Here is a 21,807-nt window from a genome sequence, read left to right as displayed (position 1 = left end):
AACTCCAGCTGGGGTTCACCCATTTGAAAAGTATTTGAAAAGGGTTTAGAGATTGGATGTGTAAAATGAACCTCCATTTAAAACACAAGTCATTGGGATATGGGTTCCATATTACTAAAAGCAAGTTTGATTGTTGTGTAGATTGGCATGTACAAAACCAACATTTAATTGGTACATATTTGTCTGTATTTAGCTTGCATTGTGGCCAGATCAAAACTGGGAGAGAGGGCACTGGATTGTGGGAAAATCATTTCAACATAAATGCTTGCATATGCATGGTGCCATAACCACTGCCCTTTAACCTTGGCTTCAACTTTTGAGATCAGAAGGCACACTTTTTCGAAGTGCAATATTTATAAAACTGCTTAGGCATCAAGGTAATGGCCTTCGATGTCTCTGAAGTTCAAGCTCTGCCTTTAGCCCAATTGAGGATTAAACTCTTCATCATTGTACCTCAGAACAAATGTGGTCACAATTTCCAGTCATTAAAAAAACTCAGATATATGGTAGAAATCAAAAAACTTTACATTTAATCAATTTCATCAATAATTAGTACACTACATAGTGCTAATAACTGCACATATATTCAGTTGAGTAAAAGCTTTACGCAAAGTCACTTTATTTTACTACCAACTGATGACAGATTAAATAATTACAACACTGTACAATCAGGCATGTTGAGGGCATTCTTCACTAAAAATGTCTTTGACAAACTTTGTTCAGAATAGTAGAGGAATTCACTTTTTTTTTTCTCAATGCAGTTTTGCATAATATGGTATAATGCCATTTTATAAAATTCACCCTCTTTTTAAACTTCTCAATTTTGTCGCTGCAAGGGAAACACCATTTAATAATTTTATTGGGATTCCAGATGAGTAAAGCCACCTTTTTACTGGATAATATCCCCACCTTTTTCTCTAGTTTATAATACAGAACCCTTTCAATGCTTGAAACTTATTCGGTATATACCTTTGGTTGAAATGCAAGCACATTTCCCCCACATTGCACGTATTCAAATTATTCAATTTGAAATGTTTATACCGACTTGACACAAACAAGGTCATGGTCTGTGAAAATGGCTATCTTCATTACTGCTAGGAAGCAAACTTGTAGCGCAGACTTTTTACACAGAAACAAATTTGGCAATGACTGAAAAATACAAATTGTCAGTAAAAAGCGCTAAAAGATGATGGGACAGGTCAATCAGATCAAAGTAAAAACAATTATATTGTTGTCATGGCAACAACATGCCTCATCAACAAGTACTACACAAAGTCGTATCAATTATGTGTGACCATCCTTCAAGTGCTTTTAACCTTACAATTGTTGTTGCCAATATTTTCATGCACTCATATCACTGTTAAAAATGACTTGGTAAATATGGATTGGCAAAAATTCATAAAAAAAGCAAGCAAATATACAGTGAAAATTTAGAGAAAATAGTCCAGGAGATTTAGTCTGTTGGTACAGTTGTTAAGAAATGTTGTTTTTGTTTGGTGCATATGCACATGAAAACTTACAAGTAAATTAACAGTAACTTGAGATATTCTACAGATTTGCCTTCACCTCATTAACTAAAATAAAAATGTAATTGTCTTTCCATGACCCTGTATTTTGGAAGAAATTTATAACATTCAAATGCTGATCATCCAGAATATGGCAAACTGTTTTACTACACTGAGCAACATAAGGGGTATTCTGCTTCTGATTGGCTTATCATTGTCACATGATTCACTCCCTAAGGTAGCACCTTTTGTTACTTTCCCCTACTTGTTCACTTTCCGACTTCTTTCTGTAAGTGCTGAAGGAATTCATAATATGACATAACCGACTCTGAACGGTCTTCCACGAGATGACGTAGAAACAACACTCTTGACTTACTGTCTTCACTGTGAAACAAACATGATTTGTGTTTAAACAAATATTCAATATTGCAGATTTAAAAAAATGCTAGTTCTTTTCAATGTCAGAGTCATTTTAAATAGACATGAAAATTAGTGAAAACAACTAACCGTATAACATATAGCGGCGCATGGTGTGGTCGTCTGTCTAACAGATATTGAATGAAATTACGAAGTCTTTCTGACATCACGTTTTCAAGGTCTGGTAGGTCGTGCTGCAAACAGAGTAGAGGTCACATCAACAAACAAACGCACGCATCTCAAACACAAGATTTGGATTTGATGAAATGAACTTGATACAGTTATAATATCCAATCAGATTTATATGGATTGGATGAAATGAACCTGATACAGTTATAATAGCCAATCAGATTTATATGGATTGGATGAAATGAACCTGATACAGTTATAATAGCCAATCAGATTTATATGGATTGGATGAAATGAACCTGATACAGTTATAATAGCCAATCAGATTTGTATATGGATTGGATGAAATGAACATGATACAGTTATAATAGCCAATCAGATTTATATGAATTGGATGAAATGAACCTGATACAGTTATAATAGCCAATCAGATTTATATGGATTGGATGAAATGAACCTGATACAGTTATAATAGCCAATCAGATTTGTATATGGATTGGATGAAATGAACATGATACAGTTATAATAGCCAATCAGATTTATATGGATTGGATGAAATGAACCTGACACAGTTATAATAGCCAATCAGATTTGTATATGAATTAGATGAAATGAACCTGACACAGTTATAATAGCCAATCAGATTTGTATATGGATTGGATGAAGTGAACCTGATACAGTTATAATAGCCAATCAGATTTATATGGATTGGATGAAATGAACATGATACAGTTATAATAGCCAATCAGATTTGTATATGAATTGGATGAAATGAACCTGATACAGTTATAATATCCAATCAGATTTGTATATGAATTGGATGAAATGAACCTGATACAGTTATAATAGCCAATCAGATTTATATGAATTAGATGAAATGAACCTGATGTAGTTATAATAGCCAATCAGATTTATATGAATTAGATGAAATGAACCTGATGTAGTTATAATAGCCAATCAGATTTATATGGATTGGATGAAATGAACCTGATACAGTTATAATAGCCAATCAGATTTGTATATGAATTGGATGAAATGAACCTGATGTAGTTATAATAGCCAATCAGATTTATATGGATTGGATGAAATGAACATGATACAGTTATAATAGCCAATCAGATTTGTATATGAATTGGATGAAATGAACCTGATGTAGTTATAATAGCCAATCAGATTTATATGGATTGGATGAAATGAACCTGATACAGTTATAATAGCCAATCAGATTTATATGGATTGGATGAAATGAACCTGATACAGTTATAATAGCCAATCAGATTTGTATATGGATTGGATGAAATGAACCTGATACAGTTATAATAGCCAATCAGATTTATATGGATTGGATGAAATGAACCTGATACAGTTATAATAGCCAATCAGATTTGTATATGAATTGGATGAAATGAACCTGATGTAGTTATAATAGCCAATCAGATTTATATGGATTGGATGAAATGAACCTGATACAGTTATAATAGCCAATCAGATTTGTATATGGATTGGATGAAATGAACCTGATACAGTTATAATATCCAATCAGATTTGTATATGAATTGGATGAAATGAACCTGATACAGTTATAATAGCCAATCAGATTTATATGGATTGGATGAAATGAACCTGATACAGTTATAATATCCAATCAGATTTATATGAATTAGATGAAATGAACATGATACAGTTATAATAGCCAATCAGATTTGTATATGAATTGGATGAAATGAACCTGATACAGTTATAATATCCAATCAGATTTGTATATGAATTGGAAGAAATGAACCTGATACAGTTATAATAGCCAATCAGATTTATATGGATTTGATGAAATGAACCTGATACAGTTATAATAGCCAATCAGATTTATATGAATTAGATGAAATGAACATGATACAGTTATAATAGCCAATCAGATTTGTATATGAATTGGATGAAATGAACCTGATACAGTTATAATATCCAATCAGATTTGTATATGAATTGGATGAAATGAACCTGATGTAGTTATAATAGCCAATCAGATTTATATGGATTGGATGAAATGAACCTGATACAGTTATAATAGCCAATCAGATTTATATGGATTGGATGAAATGAACCTGATACAGTTATAATAGCCAATCAGATTTATATGGATTGGATGAAATGAACCTGATACAGTTATAATAGCCAATCAGATTTGTATATGAATTGGATGAAATGAACATGATACAGTTATAATAGCCAATCAGATTTGTATATGGATTGGAAGAAATGAACCTGATACAGTTATAATAGCCAATCAGATTTATATGGATTGGATGAAATGAACATGATACAGTTATAATAGCCAATCACATTTGTATATGAATTGGATGAAATGAACCTGATACAGTTATAATAGCCAATCAGATTTATATGGATTGGATGAAATGAACATGATACAGTTATAATAGCCAATCAGATTTGTATATGAATTGGATGAAATGAACCTGATACAGTTATAATATCCAATCAGATTTGTATATGAATTGGATGAAATGAACATGATACAGTTATAATAGCCAATCAGATTTATATGGATTGGATGAAATGAACATGATACAGTTATAATAGCCAATCAGATTTATATGAATTAGATGAAATGAACCTGATACAGTTATAATAGCCAATCAGATTTATATGGATTGGATGAAGTGAACCTGATACAGTTACAATAGCCAATCAAATTTGGATATGGATTAGATGAAATGAACCTGATGTAGTTATAATAGCCAATCAGATTTATATGGATTGGATGAAATGAACATGATACAGTTATAATAGCCAATCAGATTTGTATATGAATTAGATGAAATGAACCTGATGTAGTTATAATAGCCAATCAGATTTATATGAATTGGATGAAATGAACATGATACAGTTATAAAAGCCAATCAAATTTGTATATGAATTAGATGAAATGAACCTGATGTAGTTATAATAGCCAATCAGATTTATATGGATTGGATGAAATGAACCTGATACAGTTATAATAGCCAATCTGATTTGTATGGATTGGATGAAATGAACCTGATACAGTTACAATAGCCAATCAAATTTGGATATGGATTGGAAGAAATGAACCTGATACAGTTATAATAGCCATTCAGATTTGTATATGAATTAGATGAAATGAACCTGATACAGTTATAACAGCCAATCAGATTTATATGGATTGGATGAAATGAACCTGATGTAGTTATAATAGCCAATCAGATTTATATATGAATTGGATGAAATGAATCTGATACAGTTATAATATCCAATCAGATTTATATGGATTGGAAGAAATGAACCTGATACAGTTATAATAGCCAATCAAATTTGGATATGGATTGGAAGAAATGAACCTAATACAGTTATAATAGCCAATCAAATTTGGATATGGATTGGAAGAAATGAACCTGATACAGTTATAATAGCCATTCAAATTTGGATATGGATTGGATGAAATGAACCTGATACAGTTATAATAACCAATCAGATTTGTATATGAATTAGATGAAATGAACCTGATACAGTTATAATAGCCAATCAGATTTATATGGATTGGATGAAATGAACCTGATGTAGTTATAATAGCCAATCAGATTTATATATGGATTGGAAGAAATGAACCTGATACAGTTATAATTGCCAATCAAATTTGGATATGGATTGGATGAAATGAACCTGATACAGTTATAATAGCCAATCAGATTTGTATATGAATTGGATGAAATGAACCTGATACAGTTATAATATCCAATCAGATTTATATGGATTGGATGAAATGAACCTGATACAGTTATAATAGCCAATCAGATTTATATGGATTGGATGAAATGAACATGATACAGTTATAATAGCCAATCAGATTTGTATATGAATTGGATGAAATGAACCTGATACAGTTATAATAGCCAATCAGATTTATATGAATTAGATGAAATGAACCTGATACAGTTATAATAGCCAATCAGATTTGTATATGAATTGGATGAAATGAACCTGATACAGTTATAATAGCCAATCAGATTTATATGGATTGGATGAAATGAACCTGATACAGTTATAATAGCCAATCAGATTTATATGGATTGGATGAAATGAACATGATACAGTTATAATAGCCAATCAGATTTGTATATGAATTAGATGAAATGAACCTGATGTAGTTATAATAGCCAATCAGATTTATATGAATTGGATGAAATGAACATGATACAGTTATAAAAGCCAATCAAATTTGTATATGAATTGGATGAAATGAACCTGATGTAGTTATAATATCCAATCAGATTTATATGGATTGGATGAAATGAACCTGATGTAGTTATAATAGCCAATCAGATTTGTATATGAATTGGATGAAATGAACCTGATACAGTTATAATAGCCAATCACATTTGTATATGGATTGGATGAAATGAACCTGATACAGTTATAATAGCCAATCAGATTTGTATATGAATTGGATGAAATGAACATGATACAGTTATAATAGCCAATCAGATTTATATATGAATTGGATGAAATGAATCTGATACAGTTATAATATCCAATCAGATTTATATGGATTGGAAGAAATGAACCTGATACAGTTATAATTGCCAATCAAATTTGGATATGGATTGGATGAAATGAACCTGATACAGTTATAATAGCCAATCAGATTTGTATATGAATTAGATGAAATGAACCTGATACAGTTATAATAGCCAATCAGATTTATATGAATTAGATGAAATGAACCTGATACAGTTATAATAGCCAATCAGATTTATATGGATTGGATGAAATGAACCTGATACAGTTATAATAGCCAATCAGATTTGTATATGGATTGGATGAAATGAACCTGATGTAGTTATAATAGCCAATCAGATTTGTATATGAATTGGATGAAATGAACCTGATGTAGTTATAATAGCCAATCAGATTTATATGGATTGGATGAAATGAACCTGATACAGTTATAATAGCCAATCAGATTTATATGGATTGGATGAAGTGAACCTGATACAGTTACAATAGCCAATCAAATTTGGATATGGATTAGATGAAATGAACCTGATGTAGTTATAATAGCCAATCAGATTTATATGGATTGGATGAAATGAACATGATACAGTTATAATAGCCAATCAGATTTGTATATGAATTAGATGAAATGAACCTGATACAGTTATAATAGCCAATCAGATTTGTATATGAATTGGATGAAATGAACCTGATACAGTTATAAAAGCCAATCAGATTTGTATATGGATTGGAAGAAATGAACCTGATACAGTTATAATAGCCAATCAGATTTATATGAATTGGATGAAATGAACCTGATACAGTTATAATAGCCAATCAGATTTATATGAATTAGATGAAATGAACCTGATACAGTTATAAAAGCCAATCAGATTTGTATATGGATTGGATGAAATGAACTTGATACAGTTATAATAGCCAATCAGATTTGTATATGGACTGGATGAAATGAACATGATACAGTTATAATAGCCAATCAGATTTGTATATGAATTGGATGAAATGAACCTGATACAGTTATAATAGCCAATCAGATTTGTATATGAATTGGATGAAATGAACCTGATACAGTTATAATAGCCAATCAGATTTATATGAATTGGATGAAATGAACCTGATACAGTTATAATAGCCAATCAGATTTGTATATGGACTGGATGAAATGAACCTGATACAGTTATAATAGCCAATCAGATTTGTATATGAATTGGATGAAGTGAACCTGATACAGTTATAATAGCCAATCAGATTTGTATATGAATTGGATGAAGTGAACCTGATACAGTTATAATAGCCAATCAGATTTGTATATGGATTGGATGAAATGAACCTGATACAGTTATAATAGCCAATCAGATTTGTATATGAATTGGATGAAGTGAACCTGATACAGTTATAATAGCCAATCAGATTTGTATATGAATTGGATGAAGTGAACCTGATACAGTTATAATAGCCAATCAGATTTGTATATGGATTGGATGAAATGAACCTGATACAGTTATAATAGCCAATCAGATTTGTATATGAATTGGATGAAGTGAACCTGATACAGTTATAATAGCCAATCAGATTTGTATATGAATTGGATGAAATGAACCTGATACAGTTATAATAGCCAATCAGATTTGTATATAGATTGGAAGAAATGAACCTGATACAGTTATAATAGCCAATCAGATTTGTATATGGATTGGATGAAATGAACCTGATACAGTTATAATAGCCAATCAGTGCTGATGTATCATACAGCAGAAGGCTTAGTATATGGGATAAGTTCTAACTTACCATTGGTTCTGGTATTGACTGGAAATCAGGCACGTCTAGTACAGAGTTAAGAAACTCCTGCGACACATCCCTCATAACGTATAAATACAAAGCATCGCTTCTATCCATTAAATATGCACCATTTTTATACAGATGTTCAGACGATAGCGACAAAATTGGAGGCTGGCAAATGGTTTGATCGTCATGGGAAATTGCACCCTAGTGAAATACAAACAGCATTTTTTATTATTTTATTGAGTATATTGATTATTGTAATAATAATACTGTAAAATCTGTATTAGAAGCTGCGGCTTCTATTAAAATGGTACAATACAACACAGGGGATGGGGCTTCTATTAGAGTACCGGTATCTACACATATGAGAAATGATGAATTTTTGGTTCTCAAATATTCAAAATGAATGGGTGCGACTTCTATTAGGGATGCGGCTTCTAATACAGATTTTACGGTAATATGTATACATCTTCTGAAAGCTTAGATGTAAAAGATTACAACTATGCATGTTTTGTAACAACATATGCTCTTTACTGAATATGTGACTAGCACATGAACAATAAGCAGCTAGCATGCATACAGTAGTGGTCAAAATAACTAATATTTTAACAAGTAGCCTCTCAGCTGAGATAGTTCAGCTGTTAGTAATGCACATTGCAAATCGTTTTCAAAACAGTGCCGCTAAGAAAGTTTCGCTTTGTTTGCGCCCACTGTAAAACATGTATAGTAAACAAACCGCCCTTTTAGAAAATATTTTTATTAAAAATAAGTACAAGTCAACTAAAACGAAAATTAAAACATGTATAGTAAATAGACAGACAGGTTTGGAAAAGATCGATCACGGGGCGTGTATACAGAAAACTACTGGTATGTAGCTCGCCAACTGGGCTTGGGATCTCTCCATCGCGTCAAGTGGTCATTCATTCGCAAACGTGAATTCGTACAGCGGGCGATGAACTAAACTTGACCTTTCGATGTGTTGCTTCCAAGGCGTTGTGATACTTTTTATTACTACCTATATTTAATAAAAGTGGGAACGTCATTCAGTTTCATTGTTAACGGCAGGTTACACTAGCGCACCGGAAGCATGTGTGCGAACAGAGGTCATAGCCGTCGCATCGCGATTTTATAGTAGCTCACATACCGGACTCACACCCTGCTCGGGGATCATGTGGTCCGTGTTACGAGCCCGGCCGTTACAAATTGGTCTGGGATCAGCTTGTAAATAATCTACTGTAACTATACACTGCACAAACAAACTACAAGAGATTCCATAAAATAGAAATACAAGGTGGCGTTTATCACGCCATTAATTTATTCAAGACCTTTTGTTACCTGTTATAGCTCCAAACAGAAACAACAAATGCTTTGTCTCTCGACGCAACTCGCCCTGGTTATGTAAATGTTTTCCCTTACCATCAGGCTCCAAGCCGGAACAAATGACAACCTTTTTTTTCTGAATTACATAAGTTCATCATATTTGGTATGTCATGTTTATTTGAAAAAAAAAAAAACGTGCCTTGCTTGGGTTGAACACAGTCCCTCTATCACTCTATCACAGTTACTTAAAAATAGTGACCGTGGTTGAACTGAATTAGGGACAGTGTATGTTCCCCTCTTTGTTGTAGTTGTACAATAGAGTGCCAATCACAGCTGAATACGTGTCGCGACGTCAACCTCTGAAATATGTGGACGAAACGTAATATATTCCGTACGCTATTGTGTGCACGAGATTGACCAAACTCTGTGTTTTCGACAAGAGGTATAAACCAGGTTTACCGTAAACTGCGTGTACAATAAGAAATTTACCGCATGCTGTAAGAGTGGGGACAGGGGGTGGGTGACTGGTACAGGAAATAAAAAAGGCATTTTTACACTTAGATATATTTGATATTTTGTGTTTAAGAATCTATATTGAAAGCTTAATGTGGAAAATGCTTTATACACTTACAAAATATACGATCTTTGTACAAATCATGGATGAATAAAACGGTTGATTACATTTTAAATCTTGTCCATGGCTACGAATATACGTTTTTTTATTTGTTTGAATTACATTACAAAGTATAAAAACATTGGACGAAAATATCCCCTCTGTACCGTACACGAGATTTACTGAACTCTGTACCGTTCACGATATTTACCGTATGCGATATTCTTAGGATACCGACTTCATTGCAAGTGTACGTAGCATTGTCACCTGCATACAATGCTGTGTTTACGGGGACACATAACAATGAGAAAACAACATGAGGTGAATAATCTCTGCGTAACAGACATCTTACATGGTCATTTTTAAATGAATCTTACTAAACAATACTACGGGAGTCTCGCCACACTTGCACAAACTTGTCTTGTCCTGTCCTTGTCCTTCGACAATGTCGGCACATTCGTCGGACTGTCACCCCCATGGATCGAATGGTATTGTCCTATTGTTAAACGCTAACCAAAATTAGTAAACAACATGGCGGACTCGACTCGCCGGAATGCCCGGGCGTCGATCATAAAAAGTGTGGATAGCTGCTCGAATTCGCCATTCCGGTTCAAATTTTGAGCATAAACGAATATTATACAGTACAAGGATTGCTGCCGCTGCCCCGCGCGTTAGGTATTCCCCCCTGTTCGCCTCCGCGCGTGCCCGGACACTCCCTCACGTGTCCGGGCGTTAAATAGTAGGACCGGTCTACTCGTAGTACCTATGTGTATAGTACCAAAGCAATCAGACTTGCGATTTTCAACAAGAAGTCGAAAATATCACTTTTTACCAAAAATATTCATAACAATTAGAGAATTAAAGATATCACCACGAAATGAACAAATCTAAGAGAGGTCAGCCCAAGGTACATAAACACCAAGTATCAAAGGAATAAGAATTGTAGTTTTCAAGAAGAAGTCAAACAAGCAGCCTATCGGCTGAGATAGCTCCGCTGTTAGCAATGCACATTTCAATTAAAGAACTGAAGACATCATTAGAAAATGAACAATATGAATAGTATCAAAGCAATCGGACTTGCAGTTTTTAACAAGAAGTCGAAAATATCACTTTTTACCAAAAATGACAAAAATATTCACCAAAATTAGAGAATTGAAGATATCATCACAAAATGAACAAATCTGAGAGAGGTTCACATGTAGTACCTATATATGTAGTATCAAAGCAATTGCACTTGCAGTTTTTAACAAGAAGTCGAAAATATCACTTTTTACCAAAAATGACAAAAATATTCACCAAAATTAGAGAATTAAAGATATCATTACAAAATGAACAAATCTGAGAGAGGTCCACATGTAGTACCCTATATATGTAATATCAAAGCAATTGCACTTGCGGTTTTTAACAAGAAGTCGAAAATATCACTTTTTACCAAAAATGACAAAAATATTCACCAAAATTAGAGAATTGAAGATATCATCACGAAATGAACATATCTGAGAGAGGTCCACATGTAGTACCTATATATGTAATATTAAAGCAATTGCACTTGCGGTTTTTAACAAGAAGTCGAAAATATCACTTTTTACCAAAAATTACAAAAATATTCACCAAAATTAGAGAATTGAAGATATCAACATGAAATGAACAAACCTAAGAGAGGTCTACCCAAGGTACATATACACCAAGTATCAAAGCATTCAGGCTTGTAGTTTTCAAGAAGAAGTCGAAAAAGTAAAACATTGACACGGACGACGACGGACAATCACTCATATGATAAGCTCCGCTCGACAAAGTCGACAGCGGAGCTAAAAAGTTGACACGGACAATGACGCATATGATAAGCTCTGCTCGACAAAGTCGACAGCAGAGCTAATAAAAGACATTTGCACATATTTAATTATTAAAAAAATGACAAAATTGCTCAAATCATATTAATGCATTTCATCCGCACTACACCATAGCTGGTGCCCGAGCAATAATCCAGATTACAATAACTACAATTATTTGGATTATGTGCGCTTAAATTGGAAATGCACTTCTAAATTATTAAATACAATATTGCAATTAGTAGAGTAGCAAGTTTGCTTACCTGATCATTGAGTTCATGTACAGCATAAAGATTTGGATGCAGTAACAACATTCCATACATCAGTGGTTGGTACTTGAACATGTCCATTGCATAAACACGTTCATCAAGTCGTACTGAGCTACCAAGCTTGAAAGATGACTGAAATATGAAAATACATACAATATAAACTATTATGCGAGTCCATTGCATAAACATGTTCATCAAGTCGTACTGAGCTACCAAGCTTGAAAGATGACTGAAATATGAAAATACATACAATATAAACTATTATGCGAGTCCATTGCATAAACATGTTCATCAAGTCGTACTGAGCGACCGAGCTTGAAAGATGACTGTTATATGAAAATACATACAACATAAATTATTATGCAAGTCGAATATTTAATGTATGGATTTCAACACAGAACATATCAGGTATGTGGTTTTATTGAAATCTAATGAATAGTTCTTAGGATATCTGTTGAATTCCTAGAAATTGGGTAATTTATGTACATTAGGTATTAATTAATATGCAATAATTTGAAACCGAATCAGATCTGTGTTCTCAGAACACCTATGTACCAAGTTTAATTGAAATGACACAAGTGGTTCTAGACTTGCATACAAGCTTGTGTTTGTTTTGGATTTTTTTTTTAATAAAATAAAATATTTGAGTTCATCAATGGCCAAAGCCAGGTGTTACTGTGAAAGCTTGGTAGACCATGAATTAGCATAAAAGTGAAGGCAAACAAGCAAAACATCAACACCATGAGAACCCAAGTAAGACAATAAAGAGGGGTATTTTGTAAGCTGTAATTGTTTTTATTTTTGTAATAAAGTAATATAAATAAATAAAAAACTTAAATTTGTAGACTTGGGCAAGATGTAAAATGTAATCAGCTATTTTATTTGCCAATAATTTGTACAAAGATCGTATGTTTTGTGAGCATTAAATTAAATGTCGTAATTTTTAAGCAATTTCCAATTTTGATTCTAAAACACAAATTATCAAATATATTACAAAAATGTAAAATGAAATTTGCTTCATCTGCTTTTTACTGTAAATGGAACTTTTATTTTATTTCCTGTAAAAACGCAAAATACCCTTTTTATTTCCTATAACCTGTACCAGCTTTCCCCCCTTGCCCCCTTCAATAAATATATAAAATTGACTTGAAATCAAGTGAAAGCACTGCAGTAAGTTTTCTACTCACACTTTTTAACAATGCTAGTACATAAAGCGACAAAAGTCTCAATGAGTATGGACACATCAGAGTTCCAATTGTCTGCCCAGTAGTTAGTGTTCCTTTGAAACAAGTCATTGAATCGATGCAAACATTAACCAATGCATCTCTGGCATCCACAATGGATGCAGTCAATGTCCTATCAACGGCTGTAAAGCAAACATAAACAAGACATTAATGATATATCAAAGTAATGTGTGAATCCAATCAGCTAATCAGCTGTTTTTTACAATTCATTTCAATTAATGAATTTAGATGTCTCACAAACTAATATGTCAAAACTAACATCAACACTTGGACAATCAATCTGTGACAGGTTTGTTGTTTATAGAAAGCTATGAATTGTGCAATGTATCAAATAATCAATCAACTGAACGGTTTCACATTCCACACAGCAATGAAGAGAGTGAACTACATGCGATATAAGGGGTACTCTAATTAGTTGCTTTACATGCGATAAAAGGGGTACTCTAATTAGTTGCTTTATCATTGTCATCTTTTGTTACTTGAACATTATTCAATTCAATTTCAAACACCAGCCTTACTTTAAAAGGAAAACTGCGTGCCATATCGAACAAACTTTAGTAAGCACATATTAGACTGTCACAACAAGCTATCAATTTGTGATTCATGGAATAACAATTACATAAAGGGAATACTCACCCATCTTTCCAAGTAAACCAATTATACCTTGTTGATCAGCTCCTGCATAGACTTCAGTTATTTGATTTGTAACTGGTAAACACATCGTATGCACTCGAATCCTCCGCTCACCTGAAACATACAAGTGCATCATCATATTTTGAATTGATCCACAATTCAATTCACAAGTCAAGTTATGTAATCCAATTAACATATTTAAGATATCGGTCTTGCCAATAGTCGAACATCACTAAGCAGTTCTGGAGCTTCGATTGTAATAGAATCTAGTGACCAAAACACAGTCTGGATTCTCTGTTTGGCGATCTGAGAAGGACTATTTTACTAATGTTACCATAACATCCAAATGAACGTTAAACATGTTGTGTTGCACACTCGAGAAGCAGAATTCCAACAACAACGCATGACAGAAATTATTGTTATAATAATGACAAATAAGTGGTGCAATGTGTCAGGTTTAGATCAATAAAACTCACGAACACTGACTTTCAGATTTGATTATTTTTGGCAAAATTACTCATAACTGAATAATCTTTCAAATTAATTTTAATGACAAAACAATTTAAGACCTAAAGAACATGGAAGAAAATTGCATTTGGTCCAAAACCAAATGTACAAAAAGTTGCACTAAAATTTTGGCATGAAAAATGAAGACAATCAAAAATAGTGAAGCGTTCCAGCTGTCAAAGTACCATAAAATTTGTATTAGAATCTGCATCTCTAATAGAAGTTTGCATCTAATCTTTTGAAGAATTGAGAACCAAAAATTCATCATTTCTCATATGTGTAGATGCTCTAATAGAAGCCGCATCCCTTCTGTTGCATTGTATCATTTTAATAGAAGCCATGGTTTCTAATACAGGTTTTACAGTACTTATTCAATATGCTGATTATTCTTACCTTTGCTACTTGTATAAAGTAAAGCTGCTTGAAAACAAGCGAGAGGGGAATCATTTAACGGGTCCTCTATGGATACTTGCATAGCAAATCCTGCATCAGGATTGATATTCGGTAGCGATAATAAATCAGTTGATCGTACAAAGAAATTACCATGGAATGTATGTATACTAAGACCTGAAAACAAATCAGACAGTTTGTTAAATATTATTAGTTTCATTAATTATTATTATCTACAGTCAGTTTTTAAGAAACAAATTATGGAAAATAAAATAAAACAATTTAGATTTAAATACCTTTAGTACATCTTATTCTCATGACAGCTTCAAAGCCGATCTTTCTTGTAATATATCGTTTAAAATCATTCTCAAAACGTTCAACTTCAGCCGGTGTCCTCACCATATGGAATGCTGGGTAATATGACACACTACCTCCAGAATACTTGGAAACACATGCTGCAATGAAATTGTTCATATTCTCTTATCTCATAAAATAGTAATAAAGACGTATACAAGGTCAAAACGAGTCGTATTTTACTGATACAGCAAATACATGCCTTATATGCCCTGGTTATCAAGTTTAAGGAATATAGTTTTGTTTATCGTAATCTAATTCGGACATGAATGGTAAAAATGTCAGAGATATGGATTCTAAATGCATTGTTTAAACAAATGGCTGTCAATCAGCCATTTTGAATCTGATCAGAAAAACAAAATCCTGTTCATCAAGATTCATACATGATGGAGATCCGGCTTCGAAATGTCAGAAATGCTTGATTTTAGTAACATTCGAAAAACAAATATACGGGCACATGTGCAATATGAAGTATATATAAATTTTGAACATGATTGTACAGGACGGATATGGCACTGGAACAGAATTTGTTAAAACCTTACCCTACAAAAACCTTACCCCCCCCCCCCCAAGTTCCAGTATGTGTGACCTTCAGGGGTCATGCATTTGGTCTACAGACAATGCAGATAATACTTACAAAGGGAGGCAACATCTATATAACTATTAGCAAATATGAAAAGATCCACCGCAATCTGTTGGGCAGAACAGTCTAGAGACATCTTTTTGTAGAAATCAGTTGCTGGACCAAGATTCGGTATATCCTTGGAGTTACCCCTTTGACCCAAATCTTCTCTCGCTTGCAGAGTCCCAGGTCCAACTGATGGTAAACAAGTCTGGAAGACTGTAACTCTGCCGCCAACAGGTGACTGCAATAAAAATACAGTTAGATACAAACAAGAGCCGCTTCTATGCTGTAAGACGAAGTCCCACTTTACCATGAATTCATGGGCCGCCCAAAGTCGTATCTATGCTGTATCTTTGCAAAGATGATGTCCCACTTACCATGAGTTTATGTGCCGCCTGAAGCGCTGGACCCAATGCACTCTGAGTTTCTTTATTGCCTTGAAACATGGTTGGTAACTGATTTAATAACTCCTGAACTAACTACAAAAAGAGAACAGATTTATTATAATGTGCTTAATTCTGACACTAGTATTTTACTATAAATTCTATATAGTTTATCACAGGAAATCAAATGGTATTCAACAATTATATTATAGTTTTAACCGGGAAAAATATTGCCCCACCCTCAACCAATCTAAAAAACTTCAATTCAAAATGCCTGCCAAAATAATTGTCACCATGGAAACGATCTCAGGATCATATGCATGATGGTGTCGATTACATTAATTTTATTGTTCAGATTGTCTTATGAATGCCAACTCTATGCATGCATACCAGGGGGTGTGTTGGAATAAATTAAGAGCCTTTGGTCTTCAATTGTCAAAGCCTTACTTACCTCTTTGCTTTCTTGAAGGTTAACAATTAAATCATTCGGACATGGTAAGAAAATATCTAAAAACAGAAGATAAGTGTCACTAACATATCAATGTTTTGGTGACACCATCATGGTTTGTAGATGTATGTAAATAAACTTTGTAAAATGATACATCAATGAATAGATTAAGCACTGCTCAGACTAGAATTGGTACAACATAATATTCAGTGGATTGACAGATAGTAATAGCATCATTGCAGTGACAATCATAAATACACCAGAAATAAACATACACAATGAGAATGTATTGTACATTTTTATTTCCTCATCTCAACTATTAATTCAACTCATTGTATGCTACTCTTTGACAGGAGTTGTTATCGCTGTGGAATACCATTTTTTCAAACATCGTTTTGGAGTTTGGGCAGAATCTACATATGTTTATACTGCTGAATGAGCGCTGGTTATGGGGATAGAACCCCCCGCTCCCTCCTTGACCAGAACTTATTAACACTGTATTATGCACTAAAAGTTTACAAGATAAAAATAATATACTCACCTTCAATGTCAGAAACTACCATCATTGATGGCCTTGAAAGCCCTTCTTGCAAGTTATAGAAATGTAATGTACTATCATACGTAATAAAACCTATCATGGTACGTGCATCGCCAGGCAGCTTGTCTAATTCCTCTAATAGCACTTGACTTGCCACTGACAAATAACCTGACTCTACCGCATTAAACGACACATCAAACATAAAAAGATATACAGCTGGTTGCGGAGGCCGAAGCTAAAACAAAAGTAAGACAAAGATGGTATTAACATAGAAACTAAAGAAGTGTATCTGATTATTTTGGGATAACAAAAACTTGCCCTAAAAAATAGAGGGCCTGGCAGAAGAGTACCAGGAAAATGAAATGAAACACAGTTCAGACCCATCTTCATAGACTCGCTCATAAGAGTTTATTTTTGAGAGAAACAAGATTATAAATGTCGACACTGCTCAGCAGAATTTGATTATGACAACATTGTAATGTTCAGTGGATTGACAGATAATAATAACATCATTGCAGTATCGTTACAGTTTTTATTTTTAGTTCTTTACATAGAAATAGTTAGGATCAACACCTACATGTACATGCGTGGGATCGCAAACCTTGATGTAAACATTTGCCAATATATAATCCAGCAAATGTATAATAGTAGGAAATTAACTGCCTTGAAGCAAAAATGTGATATTCTGATCCTATTTTAACAGTTATTATTATTTATTATTTTCAGTATTGAGGCTAAAAATCAACTGGTTTATTGACGCATAGGCATGGTATGGTCTCTCAGATGAAAAACTATTCGCCAAACTGGTCATTTATTTCACTATTTGTTGGGAAATTCTGGTCAACCATGTACAAGTAATACGTAAATAATAAAGATTATTTGAGTTGATCTACTTATTAATAAACATATCCATTGGCAATTAGTGGGACATACAGCAAGTATGTGAATAGCGCAAGTTGCCATGCAACAGTTACATACAGTACTTCTTACCATGTATTCTGATGGTGCTATAAATTCAATTGTTGCTGATTTGATTTCTGGCCTTCTCTGTGGTTCACCATATGTCCGTGTAACCGGGTCAAAGTTGAACTCTTCAGGTACTACAGAAAATGAACACAAATACACCTAAACCCAGTATGTCAAAACTAGCCGACATTCACATCACCATTTGACCACCCATGATAGACTATAAAGTCTTGTGTTGAATTCCTTAAAAATAAACCACCCTGCATATTATCATATTCTGTCTTTTTTATTAATTCCTTAAAAATTACACTTTTAGATTGTTCATGAAGTTTTATTGGGACTATTGTGTGAAATATTAAATGATTTGAAAATGTGCAAATTATTGGAAATGATGATTCTCCATGAACCAAATTACAGCAAATTTAAAACAGACCTATGTGCATGAATTCATACATGCTGTAATACAATACAAAAGTTTGTTTGTGTTTGTATTTATCATCCTAACATCATTTCCAGCGTCATTGTCAAGTACAGTCTGCTCATCCTCGCATGAAATGGTAATAAAATTAAACTTTTTATCAAAAACTAAAAACAATAACAGAAATTGTATAGTCTATGGCGATTATGAAATTTAGTGAAAATTTCATGAAAAGTGGAAATATTTGCACTGAATTTTGGGAGAGAAAAATATCTGGCACTCGTAGGGGGTAATAAAACTACCAGCTTATAAGAGCAATGATGTGATGCCGAAATTTTGTTTGTCGAATAAACAAGATTAGAGGACTATTCACGTTCACACACAAAATTTAAAAGCCTAAAAGTAAAATCTTATTTTCCAATGTGAAACCATGTATAGATGTCTAAATGTGGTATACAAATACTTACAATCGTTTATCCTATAACAAAGATTACACTTCCATCTTCTGTGGTCTACAAAGCTGACGAATGGATTAATATACGTTCGACATGATCTACACCTCACGATTACACTTGACTGTATTACTGGTAAATGCTGCAACCAAATTCAAACAATTATGTGACATGATGTACATGACATGAACACATAAATAAAGATTTGTGTAAATGGGGGTATGTAGTTGTCTTGCAAAAGAGGTAATTAAGAATATACAGTTCGAGAGGGAGGGAAGGTAGGACAAGGTCTGTGTTGTGTTTTTGTTTAAGTTTTGACATGGTTTGGGGCTATAATTAGAAATATTTATCGCTGACATAATCAAGATGGCGTCTTATGCAACTATACGTCCCAATGTCACACCAGAAATTATGTCATACTGTACTTGTCAGATTTAGCGTCCATGATCAACTAAGCCAGGAAGATTCCTTCCATCCACCCCTTCCAAAACGCCCCAAAACCTGGTCATTGAACATCAAATTACTTTTCCAAATAACTACAGTTTCCATTGTGACTATCGTAAATGGGATGTGAATGAATAAACTACAATTTGACATGACCTGTTTACGATCGTGAAAGGCGTAAAATGCATCTTCCGGAGATAGTTTTTGGAGTTGAGTACCCTGGGCACTAAGTCTGAAGAATAAGGTAGAGCATGAAATACTCATATTGTCATCTAATCAGGAACAAATGTAATATAAAAAACAAGGATTGATAGATATAAACCTATTTTCTCATGACTATATAAATCATCTTCATTATAATGAGAGAATTGTGATTAGGAATAAATTGGAAGATGCAAAGATTAAAACATACTTAATAAATTCTACTTACTGTTAAGTCTTTAAATGGATGAATTAAAACTCCTAATGGTAATTTTGATTTATTTAATAACTGTTGGGTTTGTGGTATTGATGATAATGTACAACGAAATATGCTGTAAACAAACAACCAGAAGATACATTAATGAATATCTTGATGATAAAATTAATTTTAGCTTGAATTTAGAAACGTTTTTGATATAAATTACTATTCTCAGATAGATTCACGACACAAATATTTCAAAAAAATGATGGTCAATGTAAGTAAACAATTGTATTTTAACACTTTTTATGTGACTGTATTAGGTCAGGTGTGCGATGAAGATCATGTATTTAAAGTCATACAAATTGTCAGATGGTCACAACATTGCAGGGCAAACGTACATTTTTATAAATACATTTTATGCCTTTTTGAATAATAGGCTCATTTGTGTTTCAATAATCAAACTTTTATCCATGGCGTTGGACAGAACAAATTTGCCCAACATGTGCATGAAACTCAAATGGAATTAGATCATCAACATGTATCACATGGATATCAAGATGAATATTTAACACAATGCCCTTCAACTGAGGCATTAAAACAATTGCACATTATTACACTGCATATAAAACAATTTGATCAAGAATTCTACTCGAGTTCATCAACTGCATTCAGAATAGCTGCATCTTATTTCAAAGCATTAGGAATGTTATCAGAACATGCCCATTATTTATTTTGACAATAACTCTAAATGTTTAATTCGGTCAAATATGAAGTAACTTGTATCCAAGCCAACTCGGGAAGGACGTAAAATATATCAAGCAGCCTCTCTGCTGAGATAGCTCTGCTGTTAGCAATGCACATTTCAATTACAGAATTGAAGATCTAAGAGAGGTCTACCTGAGGTACCTATATGTATAATATCATATAAATCAGATTTGCTGTTTTTAACAAGAATTGAAGATATCACTTTTTACCAAAAATATTGATCAAAATCAGAGAACTAAAGATATCACAAAATTAACATATTTAAGAAAGAGATCTACCCAAGATACACATACACCAATTTTAAAAGCAATCAGACTTGAAGTTTTCAAAAAGAAGTCAAAAAAGTAAAAAGTTGATGCAGACTCGTATGACAAGCCCCACTTGACAAGTCGACAACGGAGCTAAAAAAAATGCTTCCTGTTTTATTTTTAGAAATACACTTGAATCAAGGTGGTTTTTGACAATATTTCTCAGGACAAAATTTGCTGAGAGGGAAGACTAGCAGAATAGCATTTGACACATGCTCAGCAACATAGCAACCCAAAATTGTGAAGGTATGAAAGAGAAAATGTGTAAAATATTATAAAACACAGTACTTACTCGGGATTACAGCACAATTTCTTTAATTCTGGACTAAGATTAGGTTTGGGGGCTTCTACTAAAGTGGTTGGTAAAATATGCCTATTTTGCAATAAATTGATAGGCCTTGTGTCGCCTTGTTGAATATTTAGTTTGCCCATACTGCTAGATAAATTATTTGGATATTGGTTTGGGGCTTGCTGATTGAAAGGCTGTGCATTTGTTAAAGGTCCACTACCCTGTGGAGAA

At 33.3% G+C, this 21,807-nt stretch overlaps 1 protein-coding gene across 4 annotated transcripts in view; it reads right to left on the bottom strand.

Annotated features, from left to right (window-relative positions):
* Positions 1-502: 502 nt before the first annotated feature.
* The window catches only part of LOC100377749 (protein transport protein Sec24A-like), a 31,425-nt gene continuing 10,120 nt past the window's right edge, over positions 503-21,807 (bottom strand). For all 4 annotated transcript variants that reach the window (XM_085493982.1, XM_085493984.1, XM_085493985.1 and 1 more), the window contains 16 exons: positions 21,580-21,797; positions 20,242-20,344; positions 19,383-19,509; positions 18,522-18,631; positions 17,535-17,766; positions 16,997-17,052; positions 16,540-16,641; positions 16,175-16,403; positions 15,480-15,638; positions 15,187-15,360; positions 14,290-14,400; positions 13,597-13,775; positions 12,404-12,541; positions 8,385-8,582; positions 2,013-2,116; positions 503-1,889 (listed from right to left, as the gene is read on the bottom strand). In XM_085493982.1, coding sequence (XP_085350108.1) covers positions 1,775-1,889; positions 2,013-2,116; positions 8,385-8,582; positions 12,404-12,541; positions 13,597-13,775; positions 14,290-14,400; positions 15,187-15,360; positions 15,480-15,638; positions 16,175-16,403; positions 16,540-16,641; positions 16,997-17,052; positions 17,535-17,766; positions 18,522-18,631; positions 19,383-19,509; positions 20,242-20,344; positions 21,580-21,797 — 2,355 coding nt within the window. In that variant the 3' untranslated portion in view covers positions 503-1,774. The remainder of the gene's footprint in view (positions 1,890-2,012; positions 2,117-8,384; positions 8,583-12,403; positions 12,542-13,596; positions 13,776-14,289; positions 14,401-15,186; positions 15,361-15,479; positions 15,639-16,174; positions 16,404-16,539; positions 16,642-16,996; positions 17,053-17,534; positions 17,767-18,521; positions 18,632-19,382; positions 19,510-20,241; positions 20,345-21,579; positions 21,798-21,807) is intronic.

The sequence above is a fragment of the Saccoglossus kowalevskii genome, chromosome 19 (assembly GCF_978046115.1).
Source record: "Saccoglossus kowalevskii chromosome 19, keSacKowa6.1, whole genome shotgun sequence".
Taxonomy (NCBI): domain Eukaryota; kingdom Metazoa; phylum Hemichordata; class Enteropneusta; family Harrimaniidae; genus Saccoglossus; species Saccoglossus kowalevskii.
The sequence above is the reverse complement of the archived record's forward strand: the minus strand, read 5'-3'. Positions and strand labels throughout refer to the sequence as shown.